We start from the raw sequence: 16,650 nt of genomic DNA, 5'->3' as shown, positions 1-16,650 counted from the left end.
CGGGGCGGGCGCGCGGGCGGGGGCAGTGGGCGGCTCCCGCACCCGGCGGCCAGCACTGCGCGCTGGGAGGGAACTTCAAGGCCGCCGCGGTCTCGCCGCTGACCCAGGCCCCGCGCTCCCCTACCCCCCGCCCGGGCAGCAGCCCGCCCGCTCGGGCCACGTGACCCGGCTGGCGGTGTAGACCCGTCGGGCTGCCTGGGACCCGCGCACGGTGCGCTTCGGGCGGCTCCCGTGCTCTACTCCGCGCTGCCTGTTCCGGGCTCCCCGGGAGACTTTGTCGGGTCCGGGCTCTCTCGTCCTACCGACCTCCGGCCGTCTGCCTCCGCTGGGCCTTGATCTCCGGCTATGGTCTTCCCCTTTTCTTCTCTTCGGGCGCTGGGTCCAGCTCCTCCATTTCCTCCTGCGACCTGGGCATCCTGACCCGGCTTCGCGCCCGGCAGGGTTGGAATGATGCGCTTTCTTGAGGACAGCGCCGCCGCCATCCAGCTCCCTACCGGCCGGTGGCAGGGGCGGGCGGCGGGCAGGGCCGTGCGGGGCGGTCCGGCCATCGTGGGCTTCTCCCGCACTTTGCCCGGCAGGCCTCCAGGGTTGGAGAGGGGGCGTTTTGAGATAAGTGGGCACCGTGCCAGCCTGCCCCGGACTCAGCCATCCAACCTACTCTCTCTATTTCACCTTTCCTCATCTCTTTTACTCTCTATGACTTTGTCTCTACATCCTTTTCCATATCTGTCTCTCTTACACGTGGTTTCTTTTAGTTTCCCCAAAGTCAAGTCCTCCTACCCCTGGACTCGGTGACACTTCCTTCCAGTCCCGTTCCTCGCCCCCCTCCGACCTTGCCCCTTCCCTCTGAGCTCCCAGCTGCTTTCCACCCACCCCTCCCACCCTTCCCTCTTCCCACCCCCAGGTTAGGCATGTGGGGAATGAGGCTGGAGGGCCCTCGAGGGCTTGGAAGAGGGGCAAGGACCCACCGCCAGGATTCCAGGAGTGGAGATGCACTGAACACCCCACCACCACTACCATGACACGTCTTTGGGAAGCACTCAGCACAGTGCTTGGCACAGAGTAAGGCTCAATAAAGTTTCCTCAAGTTGTGACTGTAATGTTAAAACCCCCCTGAGGGCTCTGTGTGGAGCAAAGCGAGAGGGTGCAGCAGAGGGAGAGAACAGGTGCTCCTCTGTCAGGGGGCTGAAGGGAGGGGCGCGGAGGGAAGCCAAGGACCTGGAGGAGCGGGATGTGGGCTCTGTGGCAGCTAAGTTGCCAAAGAAAACAGGGAAGGAAGAAACCTCGCTATTGTTCCTGCTCTGCCCCGGTTTCCTGCTGGACCAGCTCCTCCCCCAGGTCTCTCCTCTTAAGGCAGGAGGCCCGTCTGTCCCTTCTGCCATGGGTCCTGGGGCCCTGCCCCTGGCAGAGCATGGCAGCTGTATTCAGGATCTTCATCTGGGCTTAGGGCTCAGGGCTCTGCGGGGCCTGGTTCAGACTGGTACAGACTGGGACAATGACCCTCATGACCCCAGAGGCCTTTGGGGACTAAGCCCTTTCACTGCTGAACTTGCCTCCAGTCTGCCCCCTTCCACCTTCTTTTTCATCCTCTCTCTTCAGGCACTGTTGTGAATCCACACGTGGAGTGGGAAGGACTCGGCAGTGTCACCAGGAGAAGGAAGCTCCTACTTGAGGATTTGAGACCAATCCTTTACAGCTAACAAATGGCTTTGGCCTCCACTGTGTGATTAAATTCCAAGCTACCTGTGAGGAAGATCAGACTGAGAGGTTCTGCCTTGCCCAGGGTCACACATGACCTGAGATGGGACCCATGGCGTCGTCAGAAGTGGCCTGGTGTGGCTGAAGAAGGAGACCCTATCTGTCCAGATTGCTCAAATGGGGGCAGCTGGTTACATCTCCTAGGCCTGTGCTTAAGGCCCTTCCACCTCTCTCTAACCATCAGGGTCACTCTGTCCCCAGGTTGTCACAAGAGCACCTACATGCCGGAATTATCTTTGCCCTGAGCACTTGGACCCTTCCCTGCCACAGACCCAGAGGAATGCTTCCCTGGGACCACTCTGGGCTGGGAGATGGATCTCCCCATGTGTGACACAGAAAGTTAGGATCTCTCAGGGGGAACCCCTTCTTCCTCTCCTGATATTGGGCCCCCTTGGTTCTTTGGGAGCAGTTTCTGGTTGAGGGCAGAAATGGTAGGGTAATTGGCAGCGGGTGATGCTGCCAGGACTCCACATATCCCCAGGTTTGGGGAAGAGTCATTCATTCATTCCACAAAGACTTATTGAGCACTTACTATGTACCAGGCACTGTTCTAGGCACTGGGGATATAGCCATGAGCCAGCAGACAATGTCTCTGCGTTGTGGAGCTAATATTCTAGTGAAAGGAGACAGACAATAAACAATGGACATATTGAAATTATATAGTACGATAGAATGTGGTTAAGTGCTATGGAAAAGTAGAATATGTTATGGGAAACTGGTTCTTTGCACTTTAAATGGTTGTCGTGTGGGTCTTATTGAGAAGGTGACATCTGAGGAAAGACTTGAAGAGTGAAGCCGAATCTGGCCTCTGTACCCCAACGTCAAATTAAATCTCAGAGACAGAGTTTTGGGTGAAGTAGAAAAGAATAGCTCTATTGTTTTGCCAGGTAAAGGGGGACACAGTAGGCTAATGCCCTCAAAACTGTGTGCTCCACCCTGGGGGGGCCTGTGAGGAGTCTTACAGTCCAGGGGTGGGGTTGCTGATAAGGATCAGGGTGCATGCAGGGACCGCATTCCTTCAATCCAGAGATCATCTGGTGTCAGGTTATGATGGGCGAACTGTGACCCTCTCTGGAATGAAGAATGCTTCATCACATCTTCCATTTGGTGAGGGTTTTAGTTCTTCCGAAGAGCTCAAAGATAACATTATGTGTATATCCCTTGAGGGGGAACCAGGACCCTGCCCTCAAGGCTGTACTACTGTTTCTTGACTGCTCCTTCCTTGTCTCCGTATCCCTTCCCTTCCCTGATTAGCAACTGTTTGAACCTGCCCTTTGGAACTCAGAGAAGGAGACACAGAAAGGCTTTTGTGCCCAGGAGCCCCACAGGGTCCTGCTTGGTTTCAAGAGGAGAGGGAAAGAACCGTGCACGTATCTGGGGAAGAAACTTCCAGGCAGTGGGAGCAGCCCGTGTTGAAGCAGGAGAAAGGGAGGGCAGAGAGTGGTAGCAGTGGGCAGACCTTGTGTGTCACCTGACGGACCACAGGCTTCACTCGAAAGAGGGAATCATTACGCAGGGACTAGCGGGGGCTGACAGAGTTTTAACACAACGCCTCTGTTGCTGTGTAGAGAAGAGATGGGAGGGGCGGGAATGGAAGCGGGGAGACAGTGGCCTGGCCCTGAGTGTGGGTGCTGAAGGTGAGAGCGATGGGATCTGGATCCCTTGGAGGTAGAACTGACAGGGTTCCCTGGTGGAGTCAGGGTCAGGTGTGAGAAGGAGAAGTCAAAGATGACTCAAGCCTTTTGGCCTGAGCAGTTGGAAAGATGGAGTTGCCATCAGCTGGGATGGGGAGGACTGTGGCAGAAGCAGGTTTGGGGAGATGAGCAGAAGGCCAGTTTTGGACATGTTGAATGTTAGGCATTGTCCTAGACCCTAGGGTCCCTGCCCTGACTTCCCAGCATGGTGCTACAGCCAGCACGAGGGGACTGAAAGGGGCTGTCCTTTGCTCTCTCTGGAGGACACACAGCCGGCCCATGTCCTGGTGGCCTCCCTGTGGTGCCATCTGGGTGACAGAGCCCAGCATGCCCATTTTGGCCAGGTTGACAGTGGGAATTGGCCACCAGAGTTCTCCTAGCTGAGCTTATTCAGCACTGAAGTCCCCTCTGCACCATCGCTAGCAGCAGCTCTGGGAAGCTCATGACATGCCACAGACCCCAGTCTGTCTTCTGGCACCTTGGACTGCACGGACCGTTTCTAAGTTGTGAAAGAAACAGCATTCATTGACAAATGAGCATTTATTGAGTGTTCACTGCGTGCGGAGGGAAGATAGAGAGGAGGGTGCCATCCAAGAAGCGGAAGGAGCCCTGCCCCCAGTGGGCTCACAGTCTAGCTGGGAGGCACCGCCTAGATACAGAATCACAGCTTAAAAGATACAAAACAATATGGAAGCAACATGTGCAGGTGCAAAGTCATCTGGCACAAAGTGGGAGCGCGGAGGTGGAGGCAGCTGGGACCCAGTGGTCAGCCACTCCTCCCCTCAGCTCAGAATCTTCTCAGTCTCCAGCTTGGGGACCTGAAGTTCTGTTCATCTGCCTCCATGCTTCCCTGCCTCTGTCTGGTTTGGCGTGTGTCTGATATCCACCCTCCTCCAGACTGGGTGCTCTTCAAGGGCAGAAACCAGCTCGTGTCTTTGTCATTTTCTCCCTCCCTGGCCACGGCCCTCCCCAAGGCCCCATGTCTACCACAAGGCAGCAGGCTGGGCTGGGCAGGCTGGGTTGTGTGCGCTGGTTTCTGCCAGGGGCTCCCAGGAGGGGCCTAGGATTGGTCTCAGCACAAACCTCGTCTCCTCTGATTTCTGAGTGGAAAGATCATGAGATTTTGCATAAGAAGGCCTGAGTTCAAGTCTTAGCTCTATATACAGCTGTGTAACTTTAGACCAGTCTTTCAGCCTCAGCCTAAAATGGGAAGGACAGTATTTGCTCGCCCTATCTCGAGGGGTTGGGAGATAATTACAGGAGATGATAAGGGAGTGCTTTGGAAAAAGTAAAACCCAGCATGGCTGCTGGCTGCTGTCCTTCCCTAACCTGCCTGAAGTTTTAGGAGGATTAGATGAGCTAACGCAGGTAAAGCACCCAGCACAGAAACTGGGACACAAGAGATGCTTAATAGGTGTCAGTTCCCCTCCACCCCCATCACTTGAATCCTGCTTTGACCTCTGACCTCAGTGACCCCCAAACTGGGCAATAGGGTCTGGAAGTGGTGGGGATCTCACATTTAGTTTGGGGGGGAGACGCAATCTTGGAAGAAGAACAGACTAGAGAGAAATTCTTGGCAACTTCTAGAGTGATCTGTTGGGGAGAGGTGAGGTGAGGATGAAATACCTGAGACACATCCAGGCTTGGCTCACAGCTCAGTGCCTTGCTGCCTTTGAACTTCCAGAGCAAGGACACTCAGCTGACAAGAGTACAGCCCCAGAAGTCACTGTGGTCTCTGACTCAACCCCTCCCCCGGTAGTGAGGCTAAGCGACTGTCATCAGCTGTCGGGGACTGGGAGAATCATCTCCATAGCACCTATGACCTTCTAACCCGAAGGGAGGTTTGTTCAAGGAAGACAGAAAAGAGCATAGAGGAGGTAGTGGGCATAATTACAGAGATGTGTTCCTCATACACAGTCAGTCTCTGAAGGGAGTGGAGGGCCCAAAGGGGCTGGAAACTGGTACACAGTGGTGCTTGGTGCAGTGTGGGACAGACACAGATAAAAGCCTTGAAAGCATGGAGGCAACAGAGCATGGAGAAGGGGGCTCAAGGTGTGATTCTTAGGTTAGCTATGCGGCAGGCTGGAGAGGGAGGGTAGAATGGACGGTCTTGGTGGTGGGGAGAGGGGAGGGGAGAACAGCCAGTGTGCGCTCATGGTTTAGAGAGGTTAAGGGGCTGGACCAGGATGGGGCCAGCCCCAAACCCATCTCCTGCCCGCACCTTGGGGCCGCAGGGCTCTCCTTTGCTTTGACCACCAACTAAAGGAGATAAAGGAGGCCAAAGCTCAGGCCCCTTCTGCATTCTCCCCCCAGGAATCAGAAATGATGAAATGATCCCAATAATGCATGATAATGGTATGAGGAATACAGTTCACACAGCATCTTTACATGCATCATCTCACTTAATCCTAGTTAATCTCATTTGAGAACCATTGCATTGGCCTGGAAATTTAGAAGCCCAGCTCTAGACACAGTCCTGCTTCTGCCTGGAAAAGTCATCTCCCTTCTTTGGTCCTGAGGGCACTAGGGTGCTCTCTGCACAGTAACGTTCTGTGGTGGGAGCCAGAAGGGAGGGAGCACCAGGGCTGGGGGGTGGAAGGGAGAGAGGGGAAGAAGAGCTGCTGCCTGGGGAGCGGGGCTGGCGGTGCGATGGGTGATGGAGGCGTGTTGCCTGGTGCCTGTGGTTGCGTGCCTGAGTGCCTTGCCCAGCCGGCCATAGGTGTGTGCTGGGCGAGAGGGCTCACTTGTGAAACTGAGTGTCTCCTTTCAAGAAGTGTCTAGTTGCAAATCTCCCCCTCTCCCAAGACAAAGGCCAGGGGCCTACAAAGGCCTTTTGTTTTCTCTGCCACAGTGGGAGGCTAATCTCTGAGTCTGGAGCCCCCCCTGGAGATGAGGTCGAAAGCATGTACACTTGTTGGGCAAGCACACACACACATGCCTGCTTCCTCCCTGGGCGAGGTCCTCTCTTAGGGCAGGAAGGAGGTCCTTGGCCACTCCACCATCCCCCCGCCCCCCCCCAAACCACGGCCCAGAGGCCACTTTGGGAGTTGTTCTCTGGTTGATACCTCACTACGTCTAGCAATGGGTCCTGGCAAGTCTTAGGACCCAGTGCTACTGCTTGGGGAAATTTTCCAGAAGGGGCAGGGTAGGGGTTGGATATCAGGGCCTCCCTTCGGCTTCTCAAAGTGGCCTCCATACCCTCCTCTTCCCTTCTCCTGGGAAGCACACTTAGAGCTCCTGGGGATGAATGGCCGGAAGGACTCATCCACTGCAGAGGAAGTGGATTTATTGCAGATGGGGGAGGGAGGGGTCCAGAGGGGAGCAAGAGGTGGCCAGCCATTGCACACTTGCATCACCACAGGCACACCTGCTTACACTCAGGAGCATGCACAACCCTGCACCTGGGGACAGAGAGGCACTGGGGGATGAACGCGCAAAACCTGATGCCCCATTTCCAGACCCCGTCCCCCGCAGCCCACCCAGTACACTGCGCAGGCTCTCCAGAGCCTTCCTCTGCCCTTCCTCCCCAGCGCGGTGCCCAAGTCCCCAGCTCCCTGCAAGGCGCCACGGGGTCGACTACTCGCCTACTCGCTGCCCCGCAGCCTCCAGGCAAGGGATCTGCCACGCTCACCGCTACCCCCGCCCTGGCCTCGGCACGTCCTGGAAGCAGCTACTCTGCCCTGGGGGCCGGCTTCGGACCTGGGGAGAGGGGCTCCGGCGGGGCTGGCGGGCGCTCCCCCGAGCTCCCCCGAGCCCGGCCCAGGCGCTCAGGCCTTGCTGCCCCGAGGCAGGCTCTGCGGCGAGTGCAGCTCCACCGACTGCCGCCGCCGCACCTCGCGCTCCTCCCAGTCAGTGTCGGGCTCCAGCCCCTTCAGCACGGCCAGGCGCTCCGACAGGCTCTTGGCGGGCGGGAACAGGATGTAGTTGTAGAGGAGGGAGGCCAGGATGGCGCCGACCAAGGGTCCGATCCAGAAGACCTGGGGGCGAGCGAGAGGGCGGCTCGCGGGAGTGCTCCTCTCCCGCTTCCCGTTGAAAGGGGGCCTCACGCGGTGAATGTAATCAAACGCGTATCCATGTAGTTATCAATGACTAGTGAGCAATTGGGAAGACTTGTTAATGGGGCTAATGGTGCGAATTGGAGCCGACTTCCCCGGGTGAACTTGGACAAGTTACTTACCTTCTCTGTGCCTGTTTCCTCACTATAATAAGACGTACTTTCTGGAGTTCTTGTGAAAAACTAAATGAGTCAATATTTGCAAAGCACTTAGAAGAAGTCCTGGCACATACTAAGTACTAGATAAGTGCTAAATAATAGAAATATGTTACGTAGTATAAATATTACCATTTATCGAGTTCTAAGGCACTGCGTCATCTGTTTTACACCAGTTACCTCACTTAATCTTTACAAAAAGCCAAAGCAACAACTGCTCTTATCCTCATTTACAGATGTGGAAACAGAGTCTTTGGCGTCAGACCTGAAGGGTGGACCCAAGACTCCACGGGGCCCCAAGAGGATGACTGTGGAGGGTTTGCTGATCCCACCCCAAGCTCTTCCAGCCAGATGGGTTTCTGGGGGAGGGGAAGGCAGGGAGGTTTCAGCCATTACCCAGTGGTTGTCAAACTTGCCGGTGACCACAGCTGGAGCCAGAGAGCGGGCAGGATTCATGGAGCAGCCAGTGTAATGGATCTGCAATGGGAGGCAGGGGTCAGGGAGGGGAGGGAGGTGAGGAAGGGGCGGGAGGGAGTCTCTGTGCCTCTCTCCAGTGCTTGACCTCAGCCTAAAGGGAATCCATGCGATGGACAATTGAGTTCATGTTATATTTACAGGGCTCGCTATTCATTTGAAGCTGGAGTGATATCTGTCCCTTTGTGGTATATGGAAGTCAAACCCTCTGGGGTGTGTCCCTGTGTCTTTCCCTCTTGGGAGTTCTGTGTATCTGTCCCTCTGGGGTCTTTGTGGCTCTCACTTTTGGGCGTTCTGTGTATCCGTCTCTAGAGTCGTCTGTGTGTCTGTTTCTTTGCGGAAAGTCTGTGTGTCTGTCCCTCCAGGGATGCTGGAACCAGTGGCCATGACCTACCCCGAGGAGGTGGCCCAGGACCACAGAGAAACCAATGGAGAGGGCGGGGGTACCCAGGTTGTCTCCACGGCGCTCATCCGTGGAGGCGAAGATGCAGAGCACCAGCTGCAGGGTCAGGAAAAGCTCCACAGTAACGGCCTGGCCAGCTGTCGAGTTGTTGCTGAGCTGGGGACAGAGAGGGGGTGGGGGGGACACACTGAGCATGCTCCCCACACTGGTGCCATCTTCCTGCCCACCTGCAGTCAAAGCTCCAGATAGGCTTCCGGGCAGCAATCCAGAACACCAGGGCTCACCAGCCACCTTAGTCCAAACTACTGATGGCTTCTTCCTGGGCCATGGCACAAAGGCAGGGGGATGGACCCTACAACTGCTTGTGGTCCCCAGGCCAGAGGTAGGGAAACTGACTCCATAGCCCATTAGATTTGGGAGCTGGGGTTGTGCGCCTGCAATGTGAAAGGAAAAGGATGCTGAGATCCAGAATTTCTGCTTCCTGAAGAACAAGGAGGGAAGAGGTTTTGATAGCAGCAGGAAGCTTTAGGCCAGGTAATAGGAAGACCTTCCTCTCAGATACTGGTGTAACGAGAGGCCTGCGGTCTTTCCTCCTGTGGTCAAAGGGCTTCCAGGAACAGGATCTAGGGGACGGTGCTAGTGTGCCCCCTCCCACTGTGACTGCATTGTACAACTCTTTCCTCTAACCTTTGCCTGTTCCCTTTGACCTTGCCTGTTCCGAACTGCATTTCAGGCCTCAATTTTGCCCTGTGGATTGGCTCCCTGCACATCCTACAGAGGTTGAGGTTGGGGTGCTGGAGCCCTGTACTGTGGTGCCTCCACACCCATGTGGGGTGCCCATGGTCCCAGCAGACCTTGCCTTGGGTAACAAGAGAACTTGGGGCTGAGCAAAGAGGCGATTTCATAACTGGGCTGCACCCAGTACTGGATTTCTTTCTGGGTTTTGTCATCTTATTCCCTACATCCTGCCCTCTGGGTCTGGGCACTGCACTGGGCGGAGCTGTGATAGTTCTGAGCTCCCACGATCCTTCTCCAGGCCCTGAACCCCAACCCCGGGTCCTAGCCCTCAAGCTGGCACCCTTGGGTCTCTCTAGAGTCTAACTTCAACACCCGCCCCCGTGCCCCCCTCCCCCCCGGTCTTCCAATGTCAGAGCCTATAGTGGGCGGCAGTCAAGAGCTTTGAAGGCAGACACTTCGGCGCTTTTGACTTGCTGTGGGGCCGTACTTATTTCAGCCTCAGTTTGTCTTTCTGTAAAATTGGGATAACAGAATGGATCCTGGAGGACTGTCTGGGAAACAGAAATGACAAGGGCAGAACCGCAGCTCCACTCCCACTGGTAAACAGTGGATCTAAGGGAGACACTGTGGATGTGGGTTTGGTGTCAGACAGCTCTGGGTCCACTTCCAGGTGCTGACACTGGTTCTGTGATTTGAGTCAATTAAATGCTGAACCTCAGTTTACCACTCAGGGTGGAGAATCACAGAATTCACCTTACAGTCTTGTACCTAGAATGAGATGAAATCTGGCCTAGCACGAAGCCGATGCGCATCAATGGTAACTTCTTGGTGGACAGACTGGCTTTTCCAGTGACCTCAGAGGACACTTGGGACAGCCATGGGGGTCAACTAGCTCTCACTAGCCTCAGGACAAGTCAGTCCCACGGCTGCCCCATTCCAGCCAGGAAGGTTCTCGCCAGTCCCTCAAGATGGTAAATGCTGAGCAGTAACTTGGGGGAGCCTCCTCAGACCCTTCCCTTCTGAGGACCCTAGTCAGCTGTGAGCTGATGGAAGAGCAGGAGGCCATGTCCTCATGGCCCCTTAGCACTCCCATTGCCCTGCTATTAGAGGAGGTTCCCTAACCACACATTCTTGAGACTTTCTTGGCCATGCTCTCAGGAAGTTCCTCTCTCAGTCTAACTAGACCTCATCTTGCTGCAGACTGAACTAATTTCATTCTCAGTGGAAATGGTCAGATTTCTCAGTCTGTCCACCACCATGGCCACTCTCGCCTTTTCTCCACCTTGAGCTCCCAGCCTAATGATATTTTCCATTTTGAAGAAGAGAGAAGTTCTCCAGTTGGGATACCCCTGCCCCTTGCATGAGGAAGGCCACCTGTGCAGAGGAGGGGATGGCCACAGAGACTGTGCAGGACTCTTCAGAGACATCAGAGCTCTTATCCAGTGGCCCAGGGATAGAGAAGGCCAAGAAATGCAGGAGACTGACGCACAAAAGAGGCACTTGCCGTCTTGGCTTGGGATGGGGGATGGAGCAAGAGCTGTGTTGAGGGGACACAGACTGTCCCTTCCCACCCATGCCCTCAGATGCCCAGGCCTTTCAGAGACCCGGGAGAGGGGGAGGGTGGGGGTGGGGAGGGGGAAGGGGCTGCGGCGTCACTCTCAGCTCCCAAAGTGCCCAAGGCTCCCGATTAGCCACTGTTCATGGAATCATCAGTTAGCTCATGGGCTCTGGGGACCTTCTCCGAGGTCTGGAGAGACCTTGCCCCTTTAGCTTCGCCCTGGGTTCTGGTGCTTTCTCTGGTATTGACAAACTGTAGGACTTTTAGCCTGTCACTTCCTTTCTCGGAGCGTCAGTTTCCTTGTTTGCAAAACAAGGCTTAGGTGGTGGCTCAGGAAGGGGACGTTGGTGGGGTGGAAAGATCCTGGGTTTTGCAGTCAAGCCTGGGTTTGAAGGCTGGCTCTGGTACTTCCCCTTTTTGAGCCTCAGTTTCCGTGTCCTTAAGAAGTGGATCTTCTCATCCCTCCCTCGCAGGCTGTTGTGAGGTATCAACGTGTGGCTCATGAGGAGCCCCTGCTGTGAGGCCTGCACACAGTAGATGCTGAAGAAATGTTGGGTCTTCTTCCCTCGAGAAGATGCTGGGGACTAGCCCTCTGAGGTTCCTCCCAGCTCGTAAAGCATGTCTGCTCTGGGACCCTGTCCTCCACCGAGTCCTAGTGCAGCCCTCACTGTAATGCAGGTACCAAGTCAACAGAAACCTTGATGCTCCTGTTCCTCCAAGAGGCTCAGGACAGAAGGTACCAGTAGACCCGTGTGTATCCAGAATCTGCTCTGACATTACTGCTCCTTCTACCCTGACCCTCCTATGGCAGCTGTGTTCCTGGCTCTCGAATTTCTGCCCCTCCCCCATACGCCCACCCTCCCTCTTTCTGTCTCTCTCTCTCTCTCCCCACCTAGACCCACACCCAGATCTGGTCCTTCCCATGTCATCCTTTATAAGAGACTCCCCAGGATCTGCCCCTGTGGAAAGGACAAAGTTCTGGCTACTCACAGCATTGACTGCCAGGTCCCCTCGTATGTCTGGTGGTGTGATCTCATGGAGCAGAGCGGCCCCGGCCACGGCCCCCAGCAGCTGGGCCGCCACATAGAAGGCAGCTCGGAGAAAGGAGACGTGGCAGCCCACCAGGCAGGCCACAGTCACGGCGGGGTTGATGTGGGCCCCGCTGACGTGACCCAGAGCCTGCACCAGGGTGCCGATAGCCAGGCCAAAGGCCATGGCAATCTGCAGTACAGAGGGCAAGGCCTGTGGCCAGTTGAGGGCCGAGCCGAGGCCAAAGAAGACGAAGATGAGTGTGGCCAGGAACTCTGCAAACACCGCCCTGGAGAAGGCTATGGATCGGAGTTCCCACATGCTGTGGAGACTTCTATGGGCTAGTCCAGTGGTCTCAGGGACGGGAAGCTTGCGGCTCGCTCTCTCGCTCTCTCTCTCTCTCCGTCTTTCTCTTTCTCAGGGTCTCTGGGGAGGCTGGTCATGGGCATTTATAGGGTTTTTCCAGCCTGGTTTTGGACACGTGAGATGGAGGTGGACTTTGGGCCAGTACCTCTTGTCCCCTGTGGCTGCCTCCTGCCCCCGCTCTCCACCCCTGCCTGCAGCATGCCTATCACCCCATCTTGGACTTCACAGCTGAATAATGTTCCCCATTAATGAGCTCCAGATAAGGACTGACGTCCCCTAGTTTTCCGTGTTTGTTCCCTTGGTTACCCCATGGCTGCTGCCCCAGGGCCTCCCCTGCCCCCCCCCACCCCCGTCCTAGGGGGATTCTCTAGGGGATTGCACCGCCAAACCCCTCTCTCTGATTCAAACTGTTGGCCAAGGCAGGGGCAACACCTTACAAAACTGACCATGAGACAGGGTGTCAACGCTACCCCTTCTGGTGATTGGGAAGTTCTTCCTGCTGTCTGACCTCCAATTATCCTTTCTTGCAGGGAGGGAATGGAAAATAACTGGTTGATGTGACGTGAACCTTCCAAGGCATAAAGGTTTTGTGTCTCTTCTGTGCTCACTTTCTTGCAGTCAATCATCCATAAGTTATTAAGCTTCACTTGCTCCCTGAAACCCCAGCCAAATAGCAGTTCCCATAGCCTGGAGGCAGGGGGTGATTTCAGAGGCATTGGGACCCTGGCCTTGGGTGATGGAGTCAACCTGGGGTCGACTGAGGAAGCTGCGGGCTTCTGTTCCATGGTCCATCTCTGTGATTTAAAAGGGATAATAAACATACATGGGCTTGGGGTTTGGAGTAAATGAATTCATGCATAGAAAGTGCTCAGAGCTGCGCCTGGCCCACAGCAAGCTATCAATTGATATCACCTGTTATTAATAACATTATTTATACTCTGAGGTGGAGACCACGACTCCCCAAACTCACATGTCAGGGTCCCAGAAGCTGTGACAGGCTCTAGGCACACCCTGGAGCTTGGAGCCACCCAGGCCACAGGGGGAGGACATTTTTGTGGGGCAGTGAGTTGTGCAGGCTCAGGGAGGCTGCAATAAGCAGCCCTCCGGCCTCAGTGCCCACTCAGCCCAGCATCTGGGCAATGCCACCTCCTGCCATCAATGCCACTCTGGCCCGAGGTCTAGAGACATTTAGGTCTGGGAGTCCCCCCGGCCCCATTCCATCGCACTTCTCTAATCCTGCCAGCCCTGCGCCCTCTCCTGGGGACCAAAAGGCAGGGTCAAGCTCAGAGTGTGACCAAGAGGACCAGCTCTGGGCCCTGCTCTCTCTCCTGTCCAGCAGGTCCCTGGGCAAGTCACAGTCCCAGGAATGGAAATCTGAGAGTGACTGGAGACTGAAGAGTGGAGCCCCTTGTGTTGCTGTGTGCCCTTGGATGGGCCACACAGCCTTTCTGGTCTTTCCTCTTTGGTCAAAGTGTTCATGATCTTGAGAGAGAAAGTGGCCCTCTGACCCTTGATTCTGGGCAGGATCTCCCCTAACCTGGTCAAGTGTAAAATCTCTTACCTCCCGATATACCCAAAAGCGGTGTCATGACTTCTCTCTGTAGCCATTAACCCCCAGCCCAAATTTGTGTATGTGTATGTTGGTTATTCAGTCACATGGTCATACATTTAGAACCCAGCAGGATCTTAGAGGTCATCTAGACTATGGATCCCATTTTACAGATTACAACATGAAGTCCAGAGAGATTGTGACTTGCCCACATTCCGGTCTGGACCCAAGTGTGGAAGGAGGGGAGGGCACCAACCATGACTGGGCCCCTACTTGGGCTGTGCTCTCCCTTATTCATTTATTTATTTATGGCTGCGTTGGGTCTTCGTTGCTGCGCGCGGGCTTTGTCTAGTTGCGGCGAGCAGGGGCTACTCTTCGTTGCGGTGCGCGGGCTTCTCATTACAGTGACTTCTCTTGTTGCAGAGCACGGCCTCTAGGCACGCGGGTGTCGGTAGTTGTGGCACATGGGCTCAGTAGTTGTAGCTCGCAGGCTCTAGAGCACAGGCTCAGTAGTTGTGGCACACGGGCTTAGTTGCTCCACGGCATGTGAGATCTTCCCAGACCAGGGATCGAACCCGTGTCCCCTGCATTTGCAGGTGGATTCTTAACCACTGCACCATCAGGGAAGTCCCTGAGCTAAAATTATCTCATTTTTTATGAGATGAGGAAAATGAGACAGCGAGGTTAAGTAACTTTCCTGAGACCACACAGCTAGTAAGTGGGGAGGCGGAATTAGAATCCCAGGAGTCTGAAGGGTTTTTTTTGCTTTTATTTTTGTTTTTGTTTTTGTTTTGGCTGCGCCACATGGCTTGCGGATCTTAGTTCTCTGACCAGGGATTGAACCCGTGCCCCCTGCAGTGGAAGCGCGGAGTCCTAACCACTGGACCGCCAGGGAAGTCTCAGGAGTCTGACTTTAAGAGGACATTTTTAGTTGTGAAAGTGAACCCCTACCTCATACCCACCCTGTGAAATAATCAAGATAGGAAAGAAATGAGAAAGAAGGCTAAAGGACTCTGATTACTAAAGAAGTGGGGATTTGTGTGTTGTTTGCTGGTGGCTTGAAGGAGGGGGCCGAGACTCTGGAAAAGCAGAAGTAGGAGGAGGGTGTCTGTGGGGAGCTGGGCCAGGGAGGGTGCCCCATGTGGAAGCACAGTGACAGAATTCAGGACCGGTGCTGTCTGACAGATGAAGTGAGGTGTTTTTCCTGCTCTGAGCCGAGCTGCAAGTGCCCTCCATTGTCCCTACGAGGTCGGTAAAAGTGGGTCACACACCCCAGCCCATGAGGCTGGAACTTTGGGGAAGGAGGGAGAAGGGACAGGGCAGATCTGCAGTCGGGCGAAGTGGGACAGAGTGAAAAGAGCAACCCCAGGCAGCAGCTGGCAGGAGGGGTTGGGAGTCTGCGGCTCTGGCCCCCTCAGGAAGCCTGAAAAGTATTGTAGGGTGTCGGATCCACGCAGTTCTGGGATGGAATGCGCGCCTTTGGATTTCTATGTAGGGTTGGCAGACGAAACGCAGGATGCCCAGGTACATTTGAATTTCAGAGAAATAACCAATTGTTTAGCATAAGTATATTCAAAGCAATATTTGGAGCACACTCATATTGAAAAATTACTCATTATCTGAAATTGAAATTTAACTGGGTACCCTGTATTTTTATTTGCTAAATCTGACAACCCTATTCTATGCGAAAGCAAAGAGGGAACCCAGAGGACTGAAGGCCTGGGGACATCTGGGTTTCAAACTAAATTCTCACAAGGACTTTTGGGGATGAGTCTTATTAGCCTCATTGAACACTGGAGGAAACTGAGGCACAGAGAGGTTATGAAAGTTGCCTGAGATCGCAAGGCTGGTAAAGAGCTGAGACAAGCTATAAATACATATCTGTCTGATTCAGAAATTCAGGCTTTTGCCCCCGTGGTTGGCTGACTTCGTCCTCAAAGGCCAGGCAGTCCTGACAGCCGAGGCCCAGGTAGAGGCGGGAAGGTCACAGGATCAAGCTCCTGGGGAGACCCAGAGACAGCTTCCTGCCATTTCCCTCGCGCCCTTGGGGTGGGACCCAGAGATGAATAAGATGGGATCTTACCTGACCACCCTACGGCTGCCACTGCCCATAAGACAAGGCCAGGCCAACTCCTTCATTTTGGGGCCCTGATACTCGTTGTTCCCTCTACCTGGGACAGGTGTCACCACCATTTTCTCGTGGCTAACTCTTCCTCCAGGCAAGTGACTTTCAAACCTTTGTAACTGAGACCTGCAGGAAGAAATACATTTGATATCCTAACCCATAAACATTATCTCAATGGACAGAAAGAGACAGATAACTAAAACTAACATTTCACAAAGCAATATTTCCTAAATGTGATGTTTTAAATTCCTCTACTCTATTTCACTAAAAAAACTCATTTAGGTAACAACTACTAAACTGACTTCATGACCCACTAATGGGTTGCCACTCACAGTTTGCAAAACACTGTTTTTGATCCTGGCTGAAAAGCGCTTTCTCAATGGGTAAGAGGGGTGAGGAGGGGTCAGGAACAAGCTTATTCTCATTTAAGAGGATTAGGTGTGAGTAAGGGGCGCAGGGGCAGGGAGACCTTTCTAATAATAACCCTGCCTGGTGAGGTAGTGAGTTCCCGAGCTCTTGGAGGAGTCCGAAGAAGGCTGAGCAAACACCGGGGAAGCTGTGGCAGGAGCTGGTGCACCAGGCTGAGGGCTGGACAAGCCGACGAATGGGGTCGCATACAGCTCTGCAGCATGGAGAAGCCCGGCATGCATGCTAATAAAGCTGCTGTATAGGTGGGCATCTGGGAGCCATTGTGGGCGCTAGCGGGAGGGGAGACCAGCCAGGAGGAGGACTTACTGTTCCTCCCT

At 54.6% G+C, this 16,650-nt stretch overlaps 1 protein-coding gene across 1 annotated transcript; it reads right to left on the bottom strand.

Moving 5' to 3' along the window:
- Window positions 1–3,973: 3,973 nt before the first annotated feature.
- AQP2 (aquaporin 2) lies at window positions 3,974–12,302 on the bottom strand. Its single transcript, XM_059935861.1, has 4 exons — window positions 11,826–12,302; window positions 8,531–8,695; window positions 8,059–8,139; window positions 3,974–7,429 (listed from the first exon to the last, which is right to left on the bottom strand). The coding sequence occupies exons 1-4, from the start codon at window positions 12,183–12,185 to the stop codon at window positions 7,220–7,222; spliced, it is 816 nt and encodes a 271-aa protein (XP_059791844.1). The 5' UTR covers window positions 12,186–12,302; the 3' UTR covers window positions 3,974–7,219.
- Between the last annotated feature and the right edge of the window lie 4,348 nt (window positions 12,303–16,650).

Source organism: Balaenoptera ricei, chromosome 10, assembly GCF_028023285.1.
Source record: "Balaenoptera ricei isolate mBalRic1 chromosome 10, mBalRic1.hap2, whole genome shotgun sequence".
Taxonomy (NCBI): Eukaryota; Metazoa; Chordata; class Mammalia; order Artiodactyla; family Balaenopteridae; genus Balaenoptera; species Balaenoptera ricei.
The sequence above is the reverse complement of the archived record's forward strand: the minus strand, read 5'-3'. Positions and strand labels throughout refer to the sequence as shown.

Excerpts from the sequence above, each read along its gene's own strand:
- AQP2 (XM_059935861.1), bottom strand. The coding sequence starts at position 12,185 with ATGTGGGAACTCCGATCCATAGCCTTCTCCAGGGCGGTGTTTGCAGAG. Across the intron at positions 8,696-11,825 it reads GGGACCTGGCAGTCAATGCT|CTCAGCAACAACTCGACAGC; the intron begins GTGAGTAGCCAG and ends CTCTGTCCCCAG. Across the intron at positions 7,430-8,058 it reads GCAAGTTTGACAACCACTGG|GTCTTCTGGATCGGACCCTT; the intron begins GTAATGGCTGAA and ends GCTCGCCCCCAG.